The sequence below is a fragment of the Cannabis sativa genome, chromosome X (genome assembly GCF_029168945.1).
Source record: "Cannabis sativa cultivar Pink pepper isolate KNU-18-1 chromosome X, ASM2916894v1, whole genome shotgun sequence".
Lineage (NCBI taxonomy): Eukaryota > Viridiplantae > Streptophyta > Magnoliopsida > Rosales > Cannabaceae > Cannabis > Cannabis sativa.
The window spans coordinates 70213755-70232169 of NC_083610.1; the positions used below are offsets into that span (position 1 = coordinate 70213755).

The window sequence follows — 18415 nt, forward strand, 5'->3', positions numbered from 1 at the left end:
GAGGGTTTAATATATATATTTATATGTTTTTATTGTATATAAAATTTAAACTAATATATTTTTTTTTATAGTGGTTGATTTGAACTTTGAATTCAATCTATATTGTCTCACTATTATAATTAACTAAAATATAACAATTGAATGTAAAAATTAAAAAAAATTTAAAAAAATATTAGTGGTCGGTTTGGATAGGTTAACCCGACCAAACCGACCAATTATATTGGACAAGTTATTATTTTTTTTAATTGAGCGGGTTGCACTTAGATTTTTTATAACCCAATCTTTTACATTGGATTGAATGAAATATATCATAAATCGACAAAACTGACTGATGTACACCCCTATAAAAAGGTGCCAAAAGAGTATTTTGCTGCTAAATCCTCTCAATTATCACTGTACTTAAACTCAAATCTTGACGGTAAAACTCTCCAAACTATTAAACTGTTAGCAAATTTAAAGTATTATTTATTTTTTACAGTTAACTACCAATATAGACTGCTTATGCGTTTACTTTTTTACATACGTCACATTTATATTAGTATACCTAATATTATTATTTAAAAAATATAAAATTATTTTAAAATTTATAATATTTTTTATTTTTATTATTTTATTTAATTTTCAAATGAATTTTGAAAATAATTTTAAAATAATAATATTAAGTGTACTAATATAAACGTGTTATGTGTATAATAGTGTACACATAAATCAATCGTTTAAGGTGAGTTAATGGGATGATATTTTAAATTTAATAGTTTACATGTGCAAAAATTTGAGCTAATGTAGAAAAGTGATCAAATGAAATATTATATTTTTAAATTTTAACATTTTAAAGAATGGTATGAGAAGATGGATGAGGCTTTACACAAGCAGTGATCTTCCTTCGAATATAAAAGAGAGAATGATTTGTTGATAAATAACTTCCCTCTTTAAATTAAATCTGTTAAAATGCAGTGGCTCACTGCTTTTACTTCTTCTGCAAAACCTTTTCTCATTTCTCCTTCTCTCCTTTCTATCTTCCCTACTCCTAAACCCACATTCCCTTCTTCTTCTTCTCTCTCTGCTTCTAGGTTTCCGATCACCCTCAGGCTCCTTTCCAGCTTTTCCGCTCCTTCACTATCCCACGCCAGCGACGACGCTTTTGCCGGAGTTCTCTCTAATTTCTCCGGTGTGCGATTGGAGGAGACGGTGCCGATCGATTCTGTTAAAGTTAGGCTCGATTCCTGGATCTCTTCACGCGTTAGCGGAATAAGTAGAGCTCGTGTCCAGTCTAGTATCCGGTTGGGGCTTGTTAGGGTTAATGGACAGGTCGTCGATAAGGTAACTCCGCTCTTTTGTTGAGATTCACTTCTTTTTTGTTTTCTCTCGCTTATTCTTTGTTCGCCGGAGTAATTTTAGGTTTCTTACAATGTGAAAGCTGGCGACGAAATCAATTGCGAAATTTCTGAGTTACGACCTCTGAAGGCCGAAGCTGAAGACATTCCTCTGGATATTGTTTATGAAGACGATAGTGTACTAGTTGTTAACAAACCTCCACACATGGTATGGTCTGCCAGTATTCAGTTTTCAGTCATTCTAATATACGCATTTCCCTTTATATATATATAATTTGATATGTATATATGTGTGTGTGTATTTACGTATATACTACTAAATATGGCAATATATTTGGATTTAAAAATAAATGATGGTAGAAGTTTGTTCAGTCTCATCCAATGTTTAGATCATATAGTAATTCCTAGGTTTGTGTGATTGGAGGGAAAAAAAATGCCAAGAATTTTTGCGGGTTAAAATTTATTTTGAAGTTCGACTATATTTTCCTTTTCTTAATCTCGGAGACAGAAGTTTTAAATTCTGTTATGATATAGCTCTATATAATATATCATTTGAGAATTAAAAAAATGTACCCAAAAACTGAATTTTGGTTTGCTTCAATTAGCTAAAATAATCAAATGATTTTGTCATAACCTACATTTTTCTAACAAATTTGATTAAATTTCGTAAACTCATATACTTTTAGGTGAATAAAAGTTTTGAATAACGTTTCTGCATTATGGTTTAGGTTGTTCATCCAGCACCGGGCAATCCTACAGGCACACTAGTGAATGGAATTCTTCATCATTGCTCGCTTCCAATAGTTGAATATTCAAACCAGGAATTTCTATCTGATGATGATGATGAGCTTAAAAACACCTCTGGGGATCACGCCACATCTGAAGCATCGGTCCGTCCTGGAATTGTGCATAGATTGGACAAAGGCACTAGTGGTTTGCTTGTAGTTGCAAAGGTGATGATTCAGCAAACCAAGTCATGGATGCCTATTGTTTTAAGTGAAACCTGCCATGAACTTTTGCGGTTGTGACTTACTTTTTATTCTTTATGCTTTGTATGGCAGGACGAACACTCTCATGCGCATTTATCTGATCAATTCAAGCTACACACTATCCAGAGAGTATACATTAGTCTTACATCTGGAGTTCCCTCCCAACTTTCTGGACGCATTGAGGTTCCAATTGGTCGTGATTCAAATAACAGAATTCGAATGGCTGCAATACCAGGAGCAAGTAATAGTAAACAGGCTCGGCATGCTGCTAGTAGGTGATTTATGTTCTCCATCATTCTATTATTTTCTTGGTGTATTATAAAGTGTTTGTTTATCCTGGGTAGTGGGTATTGTATGTATTAAATGAATGTATTTTCATTCAGGAATTCATTTAACAATTTCAGAAGATTTTATGTTATCCACATACTTCATTAAAAAAAGTGTGCTACTCAGATGTCATTTGTGGATGTCAAATATTTTCAGGTTATGTTACATTTTTCAGAGCTGATTGAACATTTGCAGGTATAAAGTAATTGAAATACTAGCTGGTGGTGGCTCTGCATTGGTTGAGTGGAGATTAGAAACTGGTCGCACTCATCAGGTACCCATAGAACTTAGCTGTATACATTTAGTTTATAATGATACCTGCTCATTCATTGTCAACTGAAACCTTGTACCTAGACACTTGTCGCTAACTGATATATCAGATTTCTGTAGTAGCATATGGAATTTCTGTTCTGTACCCAAATTGTAAAAGAATGACTGTTTACAATGGCGCAGTAGGCATAGCTTCTTCATCACGTGGTTGTCTTTCACTAGATGGAAATTAACTTTGTATGCTTCGTCAAATGGTGGTTCTATTGGCACAATTGTTTTTCCTCTTTTCAGTCACTTCTAATTAATTGTTTATTTCCATATATATTATTGGCATACACACTCTCACACATAATAATAAACATTATATCTTAACTCTCCTCATTCATTTAGAAATAATACTATATAAAATTAAGGTATCTATTTAAAAAAATTAAATTCGTACAAAATAAACTATGATTGTGTTTCTCAATGTGTGTTATCATTGTGTTTGTTGAAGATATATAATAATTTGTCAAAAGTATAAGTTTGAGAAATGATTTTTTTTCTTCAATTTTTTTAAGAAATTTTTACATAATTGATTAAAAATTTGAAAAAAAAAATTACACAAATACGTTTATACAAAAAAAATTTCATGTTTACGCTCTGAACTTTTTATTTACAAAATTGCGTACTTTAGTAAAAATAATAAATTATTTTTTTGGTTGTTTTATTGTTTATTTATAGTTGTATTATAACTGTCATGAGATTAATTTTTTTTTGTTGTTTTATAGTTGATTTATATTTGTGGCGAGATTGATTTTTTATTGTTTTTCAGTTGTTTTCTTTCTTTTTGTTGAGTTAGTGTATTTTTGTAAATAAAAACTGATGTTGTAATATTGTAAATAAAACTGAAAAATGTGTTTCTAAAAATTCCCTTTTTTTTAATTAATGAGAAATTTAGTGCTTAATTAAAATAAAAAAAGTGTGTAAAGAAATTTGACAAGGGGTTTATTAAATAAGACTCTAGTCTTTTACAAAGGACATGCACCTCAAGCCTTGAGGCTCAAGGTGAGCGCACGGACTGGGATATGCACGAATATACCTTGGGCGAGGAGGAGCTTAAAAGGTGCCAGAATTTACAGGTATTAATTTGATTGATTTATTTAGTCCTTTGTTTTTGTATTTCATACATTTTGTAATGAGTATTCACTTGTTTTGTTTTTTGGTGATGCATGACTACTATGCACTTTGCAAAGTGTTTAAAAAAAGTGGTCTTGGGCCTAAAAATGGTGAGCAATATGGGGCACCTTTCACGGAAGAAGAATGGAATGTTGATTGTCTAGATTTTAACATGTCTGCCATTGTAGAAACTCCAGTGGAAAGAGTTGATGGGGCTCTGTCAAATTTTGAGAGTCAGGAGACAATAGTTGACAGTCAAAAATCTCTCTCTAATGAAATTGAAGAGCTTTTGCAACAAATGACTGATGAGCCTTTGCTTGACCTGCCAGATGTCATAGATTATGCTAACAACACTCCACCACAATCTCAAGTTTGTTATTGAGCTGACTTCCACTAATGCTATCCCTTATGTATTTTTCTTCTACTTAAATGATAAAATAACAAGCCAAGGTTGTAGATAAAGAAAATTTTGAACTGGAATACTGACACAAGAACTTAATTTATTGAAATGTAACTTACTATTCCACTATTGAGGTTTAATAAATTGAACTAGTTAATTACTTTGAGCACAAGAAGTTGTAGTCTGTTAGCTTTTCATATATTCAGACACTGATAAATTTTATTTTATTTTGCAAGTTCTGAGCAACAATGATATGCAGAGTAATTTGGTGGACTCACTCAGCAAAGTTGGCCTGCATATTTCTCCCAGTATTCATGAACAAGAGGTTTACGTACTATTTGTGGAAGACTTTATTGAGATGGATGACCTTTTCGGTCCGGAACCTACTACAACAGATGCGGAGAAACCACTGGAGAACTTTTAGTTGAGGAGGTAAATGGGTTATCTGAGTTGGACCTGTTTCATGATGCCACCATGTTTTTGAATGATATGGGAGTTGATGATGATCGGCCAAGGAGTTCACATCAATACATTCATTCCCTAGAGCAAAATGTGGTAAACTCGTATCAGTATCAAAGAAATTCTGAACAAGTTGGCGAAGACGAGGCTGTTAGTCAGCTACATTTTGAAGTTGCAGACCAAAATAGTAATCTTTATTATTTACAAGGCTCAAACCAACATACAAGTCTGTTGCATTTAGAAGGCGCTGACCAAGTAAATAAACATATGTATTTAGAAGGTACAGACCCAATGAATAATCTGCTGCATCAAGATATTGCAAATCAGATGAACCATCAGTATCAGTTCCTGCCAGATAATCAAGAGAGAAGTGCCTTTACTTCTGCAGAGTTTGATGCTGGCTCTTACCCTAATTCGTCTTCAGGTATAATGTTTGCAGATATTTTCTTTGCACAGCTTAAAATAACTTAACACGTTAACTGAGCTGTGTATTCGGTTGTTGAACACTGGTGGCACAAAATCTATGTGGAAATGGGATTTCGGGCCAGCTTTAAAAAAGCCCTCTTCTAAAACAACTTCCCTTCTCTCACGTATCATTGGTATCAATAATTGGAATCTTTTAAGAAAAAAAACATGGTATCCAAGAAAATTTTTGTTAGCTACATGATATTTACATTGTTTAATTTTGTTAATTTTTGGTTTATTCTTTGGTGTAGTTTGTGATACTTCTACATTTTTATTGCAACCGACTCAAAACCAAAGTGGCAATGAAAATATTGGTAACAATAGTTGGTTCTCTTCTACTTTATGGTCATTTGTGGAGTCCATACCTACTACTCCTGCCCCTGCTGCCGAAAATGCATTGGTGAATCGAGCTTTTGAACGAATGTCCAGCTTTAGCAGGTTGAGAATCAATGCTGTTGTGAATGCAACAACCGTTCCCGTAGATAGTGATTCTGAAACCGTAAAGAGTTCACCCTGAAATAGAGTATTCATCTTGTTTCCTATTCTTGTGGTACTAATTGCCATTTTATGGGTTGTGCTTGGAGCTGTGACACTATGGGGAAGTAGTAGTAGCAATATTAGTAGTATTGCTTCATGAAAATGTGTATATGGGGGGTGGGCAATTTTGGCTGATATTGATCTTAAAATTAATGGAAAAAAGGTCAAAGAATAAGAGAGAGAGATGGGGGGTCACAGATTTATAGATGAATTTTGGCTCTAAGGGTCAACACGTTCATATTCTTATATATCAAACATATATAACCCCTATTCACGATACGAACGTGTTGACCCTTACAGTCAAAATTCATATATAAATCTGTGGCCTCTCTCTCTTATCCTTTGACATTTTCCCATTAATTTTAAGATCAATATCAGCCAAAATTGTCCCCCCCCCCCCCCCCCATATAAACATTTTCATGAAGCAATACTACTAATATTGCTACTACTACTTCCCCATAGTATCACAGTTTCAAGCACAACCCATGAAATGGCAATTAGTACCACAAGAATAGGAAACAAGATGAATACTCTATTTCAGGGTGAACTCTTTACGGTTTCAGAATCACTATCTACGGGAACGGTTGTTGCATTCACAACAGCATTGATTCTCAACCTGCTAAAGCTGGACATTCGTTCAAAAGCTCGATTCACCAATGCATTTTCGGCAGCAGGGCAGGAGTAGTAGGTATGGATTCCACAAATGACCATAAAGTAGAAGAGAATCAATTATTGTTACCAATATTTTCATTGCCACTTTGGTTTTGAGTCGATTGCAATGAAAATGTGGAAGTATTACAAAGAATAAACCAAAAATTAACAAAATTAAGCAATGCAAATATCATATAGCTAACAAAAGTTCTCTTAGATACTATGTTTTTTTTCCTTAAAAGGTTCCATTCAATGATACATGTGAAAAGGGAAGTTGTTTTAGAAGAGGGCTTTTTTAAAGTTGGCCCAAAATCCCAATTCCACATAGATTTTGTGCCACAGGAATGGTGTTCAACAACCAAATACACAATTCAGTTAACGTGTTAAGTCATTTGAAGTTGTGCAAAGAAAATATCTGCAAACATTATACCTGAAGACGAATTAGGGTAACAGCCAGCATCAAACTCTGCAGAAGTATAGGCACTTCTCTCTTGATTATCTGGCAGGAACTGATACTGATGGTTCATCTGGTTTGCAATATCTTGATACTATAGATTATTCATTGGGCTGCACCTTCTAAATACATATGATTATTTACTTGGCCTGCGCGTTCTAAATGCAACAGACTTGTATGTTGGTCTGAGCCTTGTAAATAATAAAGATTACTATTTTGATCTGCAACTTCAAAATGTAGCTGACTAACAGCCTCGTCTTCGCAACCTTGTTCAGAATTTCTTCAATACTGATATGAGTTTACCACATTTTGCTATAGGGAATGAACGTATTGATGTGAAATCCTTGATCAATCATCATCAACTCCCATATCATTCAAAAACATGGTGGCATCATGAAACAGGTCCAACTCAGATAATCCATCTACCTCCTCAACTGAAAGTTCTCCAGTGGTTTCTCCGCATCTGTTGTAGTAGTTTCAAGATGGAAAAGGTCATCCATCTCAATAAAGTCTTCCACAGGTAGCACGTAAACCTCCTGTTCATGAATACTGGGAGAAATGTGCAGGCCAACTTTGCTGAGTGAGTCCACCAAATTACTCTGCATATCATTGTTGCTCAGAACCTGCAAAATAAAATAAAATTTATCAGTGTCTGAATATATAAAAAGCTAACAGACTACAACTTCTTGTGCTCAAAGTAATTAACTAGTTCAATTTATTAAACCAATAGTGGAATAGTAAGTTACATTTCAATAAATTAAGTTCTTGTGTCAGTATTCCTGTTCAAAATTTTCTTTATCTACAACCTTGGCTTGTGCTAATTTTCCTTGTTAACAAATCCTTATCCTTTGTTTTGTTGCTCTTATTATAATATCAATAAAAGTTAAATAGCCAATAATTCAGAACAAACAATTATTTTATCATTTAAGTAGAAGAAAAATAAATAAGGGATAGCATTAGTGGAAGTCAGCTCAATAACAAACCTGAGATTATGGTGGGGTGTTGTTAGCATAATCTATGACATCTGGAAGTCAAGCAAAGGCTCATCAGTCATTTGTTGCGAAAGTTCTTCAATTTCATCAGAGAGATTTTTGACTGTCAACTATTGTCTCCTAACTCTCAACATTTGACAGAGCCCCATCAACTCTTTCCACTGGAGTTTCCACAATGGCAGACTTGTTAAAATCTGGACAATCAACATTCCATTCTTCTTCCCTGAAAGGTGCCCCATATTGCTCACCATTTTTAGGCCCAAGACCACTTTTTTTAAACACTTTGTAAAGTGCATAGTAGTCCTGCATTACCAAAAAACAAAACAAGTGAATACTCATTACAAAATGTATGAAATACAAAAACAAAGGACTAAATAAATCAATCAAATTAATACCTGTAAATTCTGACACCTTTTAAGCTCCTCCTCGTCCAAGGTATATTCGTGCATAACCCAGTCCGTGCTCACCTTGAGCCTAAAGGCTTGAGGTGCATGTCCTTTGTTAAAGACTAGAGTTTTTTTCCAAATAAACTTTATTTGGAGAAAGTGAAAAAGTAATGGGTGTCAATAGAATAACCCTTTATCCACTTGCTAAGTTATCTTTTACTATGCACATTGCTCATTTTTGGTATGGAGGTCTCTATTCTTTTGGTATTTTTGCTGACATTGCTCATTTTAAATATTTTTTGCTATTTCTTTTGAGAACTGTCCTAGGAATGCTCATAATTTAGCTTTCACTATGCACAATACTCTGTATTTACTCTTAATGGTCTTTGTTGTTTATCTGGGTTCTGGCCTATTAATGAAGTTTGGTTATCTTTCAATAATAATACAACACCCTTTATCAAATTCTACTGTTCTGTATGCATACTTATGTTTATAACTAATAGGCATATTTTATGTTGTGTTGGGAAGTTTTGCATCAACTAATTTTTTGTTTTACATAATAGAATAGTTGCTTGCCTCCAGTTAAAAATAAGAATAAACATGAATGCAAGTCTTTGTTGTTGCATTATATTCTCAATTTCATCCTCCATTTATTGTAGTAGATCCGTGCACATGCAAAGTACTTGGGAATTCCTTTGTTAGGTGATGAAGTGTATGGAGGGACCAAGAGCATGGCTTTGTCACTGCTTCGGCCTAGAACTCCCTCTGACATTCATGGTCAACTCTTAAAGCTAGTCTCGCGATTCGAAAGGCCCTGTCTCCATGCTCTGGCTCTTGGGTAAAATGATATACATGTGTTTGCATCATGGTTTTCCATTTTGATACCGATTGATAAAAGTGGTACTCAACTCAGTGGCAATAATGCTTATGATTTTGTTTTGCAGGTTTAAGCATCCATATACAGGGAAAATTATACATTTCACATGCCAGCCTCCTCCGGACTTTGCCAAGATATTGAGCCAACTTCGTAAAATTAGCACAGTTAAGGTATTTCTTCATTGGAACTGCCACTGATATTGCTAGCCGTGCCTTGTACATGAAAATGTTGTCAAATGAAGTTCTTGGAAATATAAATGAGTGTTTCACATGTGCGCTTTTTTTAACATGCTGGTGTTTGATCTGCAGCCTTCTGCTTAGGAATGGTTTGGTCTATTAATGAATTGAAATCTCATTCATAACAGAAAAAGAATCAGGTAATTAATTTTCCTTTAGCAATTATTTGTCAGATATTATTTATACATGATCATTCAATGGATAACATGCTGTTCTCGAGCTAATCTTTACAAAAACCATTAGATCTCTGATTCTTGAATGTAATTTGCAGTTAGATCTACGATTAAAAGTAATTTTTTTTTGAGAGTTTAATATTTTTCATTATATTTATTTCATGAATATTTGGATTTTTTTATCTCATTTTGGTCCAAATTAATATTTTTTTTCATACAAATATCTATATGATCTTCGTATATAATTTAGTTCGTATAAATGAATTTTAATCATAAAATCTTATTCTAAAGAATGTAAGCAAATATGATGTATTACCGCGAAGTAATTTTAAAATTGGTAAAAACTTTTTGGATAATTTTATAGTATAACCCTTGTAGGGTCGTTTTAATACGTTTCTTTCTGTTTCAACAACCAAAGAATTTTTTGTCCTATTTTTTTTTTCTTATTACACTATGTCTTATTTATTTAGGATTATTTGTAAATTTTTTAAAATTTTAAATAATTTATAATGCTGAAAATAAAAATTAAATATTTTGTTGAACGTGCGATTATTTTTCTTTTATGTGCGTGGTAGGAATTGTTTGAACTATACTTTTCGCATTGAAATCACTCACAAGTATATACCGAAATGGATGGTTTGAACTTTACTTTTGGCAGTGAATCACTCACTAAGTTCTCAAAAACTTTGTATGCAAAAAACGTTTGAATATTTATATATATTGGATGGTTTACTAAGTTTGCCACATCATTATGTGTATTTTGATTGTAATTGGTCAAATACCGTTTGATTATTATTATTATTATTATTTTTTGAAAAGATATACCCACAAACATCTAATTAATTATTACATAATTATATTTGATAAAAATAAATTGTTTGAACATTAGTTTTATCACTGAAATCACTCAGAAATATATGTTGAGACAAATAGGTGGTGTATAGATTTTTCCAAAACTTTCTATGCAAAAAAAGCGTGAATATATTTCTTCTTTGGATGGTTTGGTTATAACTGGTCAATTACCAACATTTAATTCAATGTTTTTTTTGGAAAGATCTAACGGCAAACACCTAATTAAATTATTACATTTGAAGAAAAAAAAAAGATTATTTATGAAATACCCAAAAACAATCAAAATTTAGAGTGTTGTTTTTAGGTTGTTCTTTAAAAGATGTTTACACGTTTTTATGTTGCGTTAATATAGTATAATATTGCGACAATATGAAAACAATTTTGTTTTCCTTTTTAAAAAGCGTAAGTCCATAAAAAAGTTTAAAAAAAGTACAATTTTACGTACTTAGTGTAAATTTTCTAAAAAAAAATTTTATTTTTAATTCTGTATTCGATCTGCAGGAGGTATACCTGGATCTCATTCTCAGTTCAGTTCAGCCAAGTTGTAGTTTTAAGTCATTGATAATAACATTAGAGCCACCTCATTCTCATGGTTTTAGAAAAAAAAGACTGAATAGAAGAATAACATTTTAGACATATGATTGAGTATTTAATAAGAGGATGAATATATGTATTTATGTATAGAAGAATAAGAACGAGGGAGAAATTCTTTTCACACTAAAAAAGAGTAAAGAAGAACTGTGCACACTATGGTGAGACGGTTTTTTTTTTTTTTTTTTTTTTTTTTTTTTTGTATGGAATTTGTACAAAAACCAGCATCTTATCGACCAAGCATGAATGTTACTGGTACAGGCTCCTCAAAAAAGAATGTCCTGCATGTAATAATTTTATGTGAAGCAAATATTAGATAATTTATCATTGAGGAAAAAATCCCTGATGAAATCAACATCAAATTTGTAATCATTAAATAAATTGTTTATTGATTTTTGTACATAATTTTTTGAGGTCAAAATATTGATATCCTGATGATGCTTCTTCCATGATGACAAAACAATGCACATGCGTGTTAATTTTTTTTCTTTTTTTTGAATTAAATTTTCTAAAGACAAGTTATAGCGTGTTGTGTTTGGGAAATAAATTAAATTTTGTTATGACATTAAACCATGGGAGCATCATTTTAATAATATTATTTTTTGCGAATGTTTTTTGATATAAAAATGAAGTTTCCATGGGAACATCAAATCTTGTACGTACTGTCTTAAGTAAATATTTTCTTAAGTTCAAGTTTTGAATTTGATTTTTCAATCACCGAAAAAATAAGTGTTACAATTTTATTAAAGATGGATTAGATTGCTTTCGGGAAAAAAGAAAGATGCATTAGATTTGCTTCAAATTTGTAAGGATGCCTATGAAACAAAAATGTTTAGAGAAAGAGAGGAATGCATAATCATATAGGGTCAAACTACACGAATAACTTCATCTAAAAAACTTGTGCCAACGTGAAATTCAATCAATTAAATTGATCAAGCTAAAAAAAAAAACCTTAGTAATAAAGAATAATGGTGGAACTGGAAAGGGAAATTTGATGATAATTGATTAATAACCCATAACCATATGAAATGACGTGTTTGCATGTTGAATAAGGTATAAAGAAGTACCTCTCTACTTTGCTATGCTACTTTTTATATTTTGTACTCTTCAAGATGCAGCCACTTAGTAGAAGACCACTTGTTTCCATTAATCACTGGGCATCCCCCTGTCAACAAACATGGTTAAAAGAAAAACGATTAGAAATATTGTAAAAAAAACACCTCTAGACAAATAAATAAATAAAATAGTTCTGAAAGTTAGTTGCTAACCATGCAAACTTGAAGGATCTAAAGTTGCATCAGGTCTCATACTCCAAAATAGTAACGCGTCGCCCATTCTCGGTTTCACTGAAAGTCCTGTTTTTGCACATTCAGATAAGTCATTCCAATTTGGTTGAGAACTGAAGTTTCCCTGGGCAGCAGGAAATACTGTCTCGCCACCTTCTTCAACATCTGACCTGCGTTTGTTTGCAGCAGAGAAAACATTAGAAAAACAAGACAAGTTTAAATGCTTTAGCAGATTCATTAAACATGAGAAAAGATTAATTAGCATCTTACAGATACATCAAAACAGTTGCAACCCTTTGGCCACCATTTTTTGTGTTAAACTCATCAAGGAAATAATCATAATGTGCGTCATACTTTTGCCCGACTTCATAGTGGAGAACTTGAAGTCCTTCGCCATGCTCTGAAAAATCAAATGTTAGCATACATATGATATGTTTATGCTTAAGAGACTACTGTGCAAAAGACAGATAATTACACTATTAATCAAAAAGAATAGTGAAAAATCGTAACGAAAGACACATAGAAAAACGTCGTTAAGATTTATAGAAAATAAAAATGACAAAACGAATATAAAGATGCAAGGATCATATTGAAGAAAATAAAATTACTGCTTCAACCACACTTTAAATAACACATTTTCTTTTAGGAGAGGGAGAAAAAAAAAAGTTAAACCAGTATGATGACTTAACGTGTATGTAATCACAATGCATTGTTTTTCTTCAATCTATCCTTTATTTTGTGTGATGATGTTTTCTATACTTTGACTGCATTGATTATGTTACACGAAAGAATTGCCTGATATGAAACTAGATTGCCTTGAACACATATCTACCACAACAAGGAGGATCAGAAAAAAATGATGGAAAATATAAATAACAGAACAAGGAAGAAATATGTGACGTGCATAAGAACTCCAATACTACACAGAAAAATCAGTTAGAAGATGCGAATTTAGAATTCTAGTGGAACTAATAATCTGCATCACAAACCTATAACAGCGACATTATACCTCAAAAACTGCTCTAGTACCAGCTACCAACGACATTTTACCAAGTTTAAGAGACCATAAAAGTTTTAAAAGAAGAAAAACAATTGAAGTAGATTATGCAAACGTGTGAGCACTTCTATAGCCACACAAATCGACGATCTACCATAAACTTTCACCTAATTGTTAAGTAAGCTAAGCATAAAAATTAAAATTAAAAATAAAATAGAAAGAAGAACTGGGATTTTGTGCATATGGACACCCATAAATGTGGAAATTAAGTGGTTTTTCTTTTTCCTACCTACTGGAATGAATGTAAAGTCAGCTATTCTTTTTTCTATATCTCTGACTATCTTATCTCGCCCTCTCTTGAGAAACATTCCTGAACTGGTGCGGACCCTGCATAGTGTATTAATGCATACAGAACAACAACTATGTCACCTAGGTCTTCATCCATCTAATTCATATCTAAGTTGAAATATAAAGATGTAAACACAAACCTGCTATCTTTGCTCCTTCCAGTTTTACTATCAACCACTGTCGACTTTACCATATGTGGCTTAGCAATACTAATCAAGTATTCGCATTCCTCCTTCGACTGTTTCGAAATCATTTCAAGAACTAACATTATTGAGCAAAAAAAATATCCGTTTAATGCACAACCAGTAAAATAAAAACACATACTAGTTTAAAACTGAGGTCACCAAATAAGACAATGAAGGGTATAAATTCACAACTAATTGGAAAGAGATAATTTCAACAAGATGAGATAAAACAGACATAATTTTGGTTGATATGAGAGGTTCTTTATTGCCTACCATGTCTTAATGTTTTAAAAGGATGAATAACTTTCCAAATTCAGTTGCTGTTGACGTGCTGTTACTTGAATTCTACTTATATTATAGAATAGATTCGATTCACTACTGTTTTGGCTAAAATTATTTGAATTTTATATGAAATAATTAAGGAAGAAGTGTATTCACTCCTAATAGCAAGGGCGATGGATCGGAACGCAATGAGTGGAAAATTTCATTTAAGATAAAATCAATACAGAAGAGAGTAGTTATGCACAATCGAGTAGTTCAATAAAACAAAAATCAATAGATCAATGCCAATTCCTTTCGATAATAACAAATCCTAATTTCAGAAAACCACACCAGATCAGATTAAGAAGACGAGGAAATCGCCAGGATTGCATTCAAACATGTAACTGAAACTATATTCGGTAGAAGAAGAGCAAGCTCCTGATTCAACGAAATAAACAAATAAATATTGAGAAATTTACCAAAAAATTATGATATAAGAAAGCTCTTGGCTCCCAAGAAAGAACTTCAGTCCACTGCTCTCGTCTCTTCCCCAGACCACCAGCTCTGATAAATTCAATCAAAATGTCGATCAATTACAATCTAATCTAGTCCGCATTAACAACAGAAAAAGGTCAACTACTATACTAATCGAACATGAAAATACTTATGAACCTCTCAACAATTCTGCGCCTAAAAGAGCTGAGATCGTTAGGCGGAGAATCATCGGAGCTGACCGGAAGCGATACTATTCCAAGAGCCAAAAGCATCAGAAGCAGAAGCGATAACATGAACAAAACTGAGAAGAGGAGCGTGAACTTGGACCATTTTCTAGCGTTGAATCGATTATAACGCCCCTTGGCCATTGTTGAAGGAGCTCCAATCCAAGGCAGTAAAGCTCGATTGGAAAATAAGTAAGAAACCCAATTGAAATTGTATAAATCTCAGCACCGAATTGACAGAGTCCCAACTCCCGACAGATATATTTTCTTGGGTCGTTGGGAGGGCGGAATCAAATATTTATAAGTTGGGCAAAGGAGCTAATTACCAAGTTTGCTCCTCAAATCAGTTCGTTAATTATGGGCCTTTTCGTAAATTAAAGGGCTCCTGGTTTAGTGGTATTGTGTGCTGCACCATGTTTACAACCAAACTGGAAACTCCTATTGTTGACTATTAATATTTCTTAAAATACAGTCACTTATTCTTAAAATCTTTTAGTTAAGACTAATTAGTAATTTTTCTTCTTGAAGTTTGATATTTACTAAATCGTGTCTCCTGAATTTTTTTGACTGTTAAAAATTCTCCCGAACTATTAAGATTGTTAAATTTAAGGACTTTTGTCTAATTTTAGTAAAAAAATTCTAATATGGATGAAAGTTCAAAGGACATGATTTAGTACATATCAAAGTTTGAGGGGCATGATTTGGTAGATATCAAAGTCTGGGGAGCATGGTTTAGTACATAAACAATCACTGTAACAGTAAAATTGAAAGAAAATAGACAAAAGTCCTTAAATTTAACAATCTCAATAGTTCGGAGAGAATTTCTAATGGCCAAAAAAGTTCAGAGGGCACGATTTAGTACATGTCAAAATTCGAGAGAAAAATTACTAATTAGCCTTTAATTAATTTCGGTATCAAAAAATACATGGCAGAATATTTTTTTTATAGCAGTGTTTGTTATACTTATAAAATTATTAAATAATTTATAGTACCAAAAATAAATTTGAAGTTTTTGAACACAATATTAAGAATTATAAATTATTCGAAAATTTTAAAAAAAATTTAAAAAATAATATTGTAACTCTAACGAATGCTGTTATAAAAAATTGAAAAAAAAAATATTACGATATATGATTTTGAAAGTAGAGATTGACTGAAAAAAATTATACTAGAAAGTTGTAATTATCACTTCCTAAAGTATTTTTCTTTAATTTTTAAATTTATTCAGAATAATTTTTAAATATGGTTTAACACTTTCACTTGTATATTTTAGACGCCCATAAATCAAAGCTTGCACAAACTTAAAAAATATTAATATATTTTACAAAAGACTAATAAATATATTTATATAATAATATGTATAATATCATACATTTGTTCACAAAAAATGGATAATCATATATATGTAATTTTTTTTGTCGGACATACACATATAAATTATATATATAATATGTAATAAAATTATATAATATGTATGAAATTATAAATTTTCGATTTTAGACACCACTAACTAATTAAAAGTAACAATGTTCAAAAGCTGTGGTGATAGGCTTAGCCTAATGATTCAATACTTCTTCTCATAGAAAGGAGATCTTAAATTCAAATCCCCCTCCCCATTATTAAAAAAAAAAAAAGCAATGCTCAAAAGCTAATATTAACCAAATTAAAATTTAAGGATAAAATATATATAATGAAGAAATTTTAGTTCTTATTCAATTAGATCATTTATAGAGGAAATTCATTCAACCATCAATTGGCTCTCTTCTTCTTGTCTTGCATATTTTGAAATAGCCTCCTTCATAGGAGAGATTTCAAAATTTCTCCTCTCTTCCTCAAAGATTTTAATCATCATCTTATTTTTAGAAATTGCTCACACTAATCATGTATGGTACCCATGACCATGTGGAAGACTGTAATAAAATTTAATTACATATTCAGATAAAAGAAGATCTGTATTCATCATTTGATAATACTTTACTAAAAAAAGAATCAAATGTTTAAGTGGTTGAATGAAAAGAGTAATTATTCTGCTGTGTCGTTGTAAGTATACTAAGATATTTATATTCCAATTTAGAAAAATATGGTCTAGATTATTAATTAATAATCAATATATATACATACTAATAAATAAAATCCTAGTAAAATAAGTTCCAACAATTATTCCCTAGCTGTCAGAGTCTCGTGTTTAGTGAATAGAAAGATTGAGTAAGTTGTGTAATTTAACATCAACAGAAGGAAATTAAAATCTTTATTTAATGTATGATTTTGGATACATGAGGGATGGCGTAATCGAAAAATGCCAAAATCTACGCTTGGTTTTGAATTGATCAATACGGGCTCGTTTGGAACGCCGTATTAGGTCGTATTGTATTGTATTGTATTGTATTATATTGAATTGTATTTTATGCAATATTTTTATGTAAAACTATATGTGGTAATAACTTTTATGGACACCTAAATATATAATATTTTAGTATAAATTAAAGTTTAACATAGTATTATATAAAAATATGATATATAATCCAATTCAATATAATACAATATAATACAATACGACTTAATACGGCGTTCCAAACGAGCCCTACATGGGAAACGATATAGGTTGTCCATCCTTTCACCTCCATATTCCAAGTGGGGTCCTAAATGATACAGTGAGTTTTGAAAAATGAGAAAGAACGCTGAACAGATTTTGTAAAAGAACTCACATATAAAAGATTGAAGTGAAAGAGTAAGGGTGGAAGACAAAATTACAGACCCTATTCAAAAGACAGATGCAGAGTGTTCATTAAGAAGGGTAACAAAAGATAGAAATTGATTAGGAAAGGTTTGAGAAAACATAGAAATATCATGGCACACATGGTGTGTGTGGCTCCAGGATCAATTCTCCACTACTTAGAAAGATCAAGAGAATTCATACCAGGGGTCGATCAGGTTGTTCTGGTGCAATAGAATTCTCTTGAATGGACATGTAGTCATATCTGAAGGTGGGATCTTGATGGTTTCAGACTTGTCTTTAGAGACTCTAACATGGCGAGCAACAAACTTCTGAGTGGTTGAAAAAGGTCTTCCCCTTCCATGAAACTTATGACACTTTGAGAACTTACTTCCAGCAAAGTGACTTGGTGAACTAGATGTAATTTCCATGGACACAGATGCCTTTCCTCTTGAATGAGAGTGGAGTAAACCTTGTTGATGCTGGGAATTCGGTCTTGCATAAGGATTTTAGCTTCGGGCATTCGAATCTGATGGAGAAGAGCAATTTTCACCATTGGCATCTCGTGAGGGTTGAGCTTCAAGATCAGAGCTTCGTGTTCGAACCATGGTGATGAGAAAAGACTTGCGGTACTAAATTACCAGATTTACGGGCCGTATTGGGCCTACCCTATAAAATTATTACACAACACAACGCCATCTATATTTATGGCACGACTCGGCTTATATTTTTTATGGCACGCCACGACTCACATT

General features: G+C 32.2%; 3 protein-coding genes across 9 annotated transcripts; 1 reads left to right on the top strand and 2 right to left on the bottom strand.

The window, feature by feature from the left end:
- The first annotated feature begins 820 nt into the window (after window positions 1-820).
- Window positions 821-11556, top strand: LOC115722758 (RNA pseudouridine synthase 2, chloroplastic). Of its 7 annotated transcripts, none has more exons than XR_004012848.2 (9): window positions 825-1320; window positions 1399-1542; window positions 2063-2287; window positions 2396-2598; window positions 2846-2924; window positions 9085-9260; window positions 9367-9469; window positions 9608-9675; window positions 10284-10812. XR_004012848.2 is itself a non-coding variant. In XM_030652070.2 (8 exons), exons 1-8 carry the CDS (start codon window positions 949-951, stop codon window positions 9617-9619), a joined length of 1314 nt encoding a protein of 437 aa, XP_030507930.1. In that variant the 5' UTR covers window positions 826-948; the 3' UTR covers window positions 9620-9847. The 7 variants fall into 7 exon arrangements, 4 of the variants coding, with proteins under 4 accessions (XP_030507940.1, XP_030507946.1, XP_060963181.1 ...); XR_004012844.2 differs by lacking the exon at window positions 10284-10812 and adding an exon at window positions 11062-11556 and having other exon boundaries at window positions 826-1320; XM_030652070.2 differs by lacking the exon at window positions 10284-10812 and having other exon boundaries at window positions 826-1320; window positions 9608-9847.
- On the bottom strand, window positions 8157-8561 carry LOC133032776 (NAC domain-containing protein 17-like). The gene is made up of 2 exons (XM_061107200.1): window positions 8432-8561; window positions 8157-8339 (listed from the first exon to the last, which is right to left on the bottom strand). The coding sequence occupies exons 1-2, from the start codon at window positions 8483-8485 to the stop codon at window positions 8157-8159; spliced, it is 237 nt and encodes a 78-aa protein (XP_060963183.1). The 5' UTR covers window positions 8486-8561.
- LOC115722782 (probable prolyl 4-hydroxylase 3) lies at window positions 11177-15381 on the bottom strand. The gene is made up of 8 exons (XM_030652100.2): window positions 14901-15381; window positions 14708-14792; window positions 13923-14020; window positions 13724-13821; window positions 12708-12837; window positions 12420-12607; window positions 12219-12316; window positions 11177-11432 (listed from the first exon to the last, which is right to left on the bottom strand). Exons 1-7 carry the CDS (start codon window positions 15089-15091, stop codon window positions 12243-12245), a joined length of 864 nt encoding a protein of 287 aa, XP_030507960.1. The 5' UTR covers window positions 15092-15381; the 3' UTR covers window positions 11177-11432; window positions 12219-12242.
- Window positions 15382-18415: the final 3034 nt, after the last annotated feature.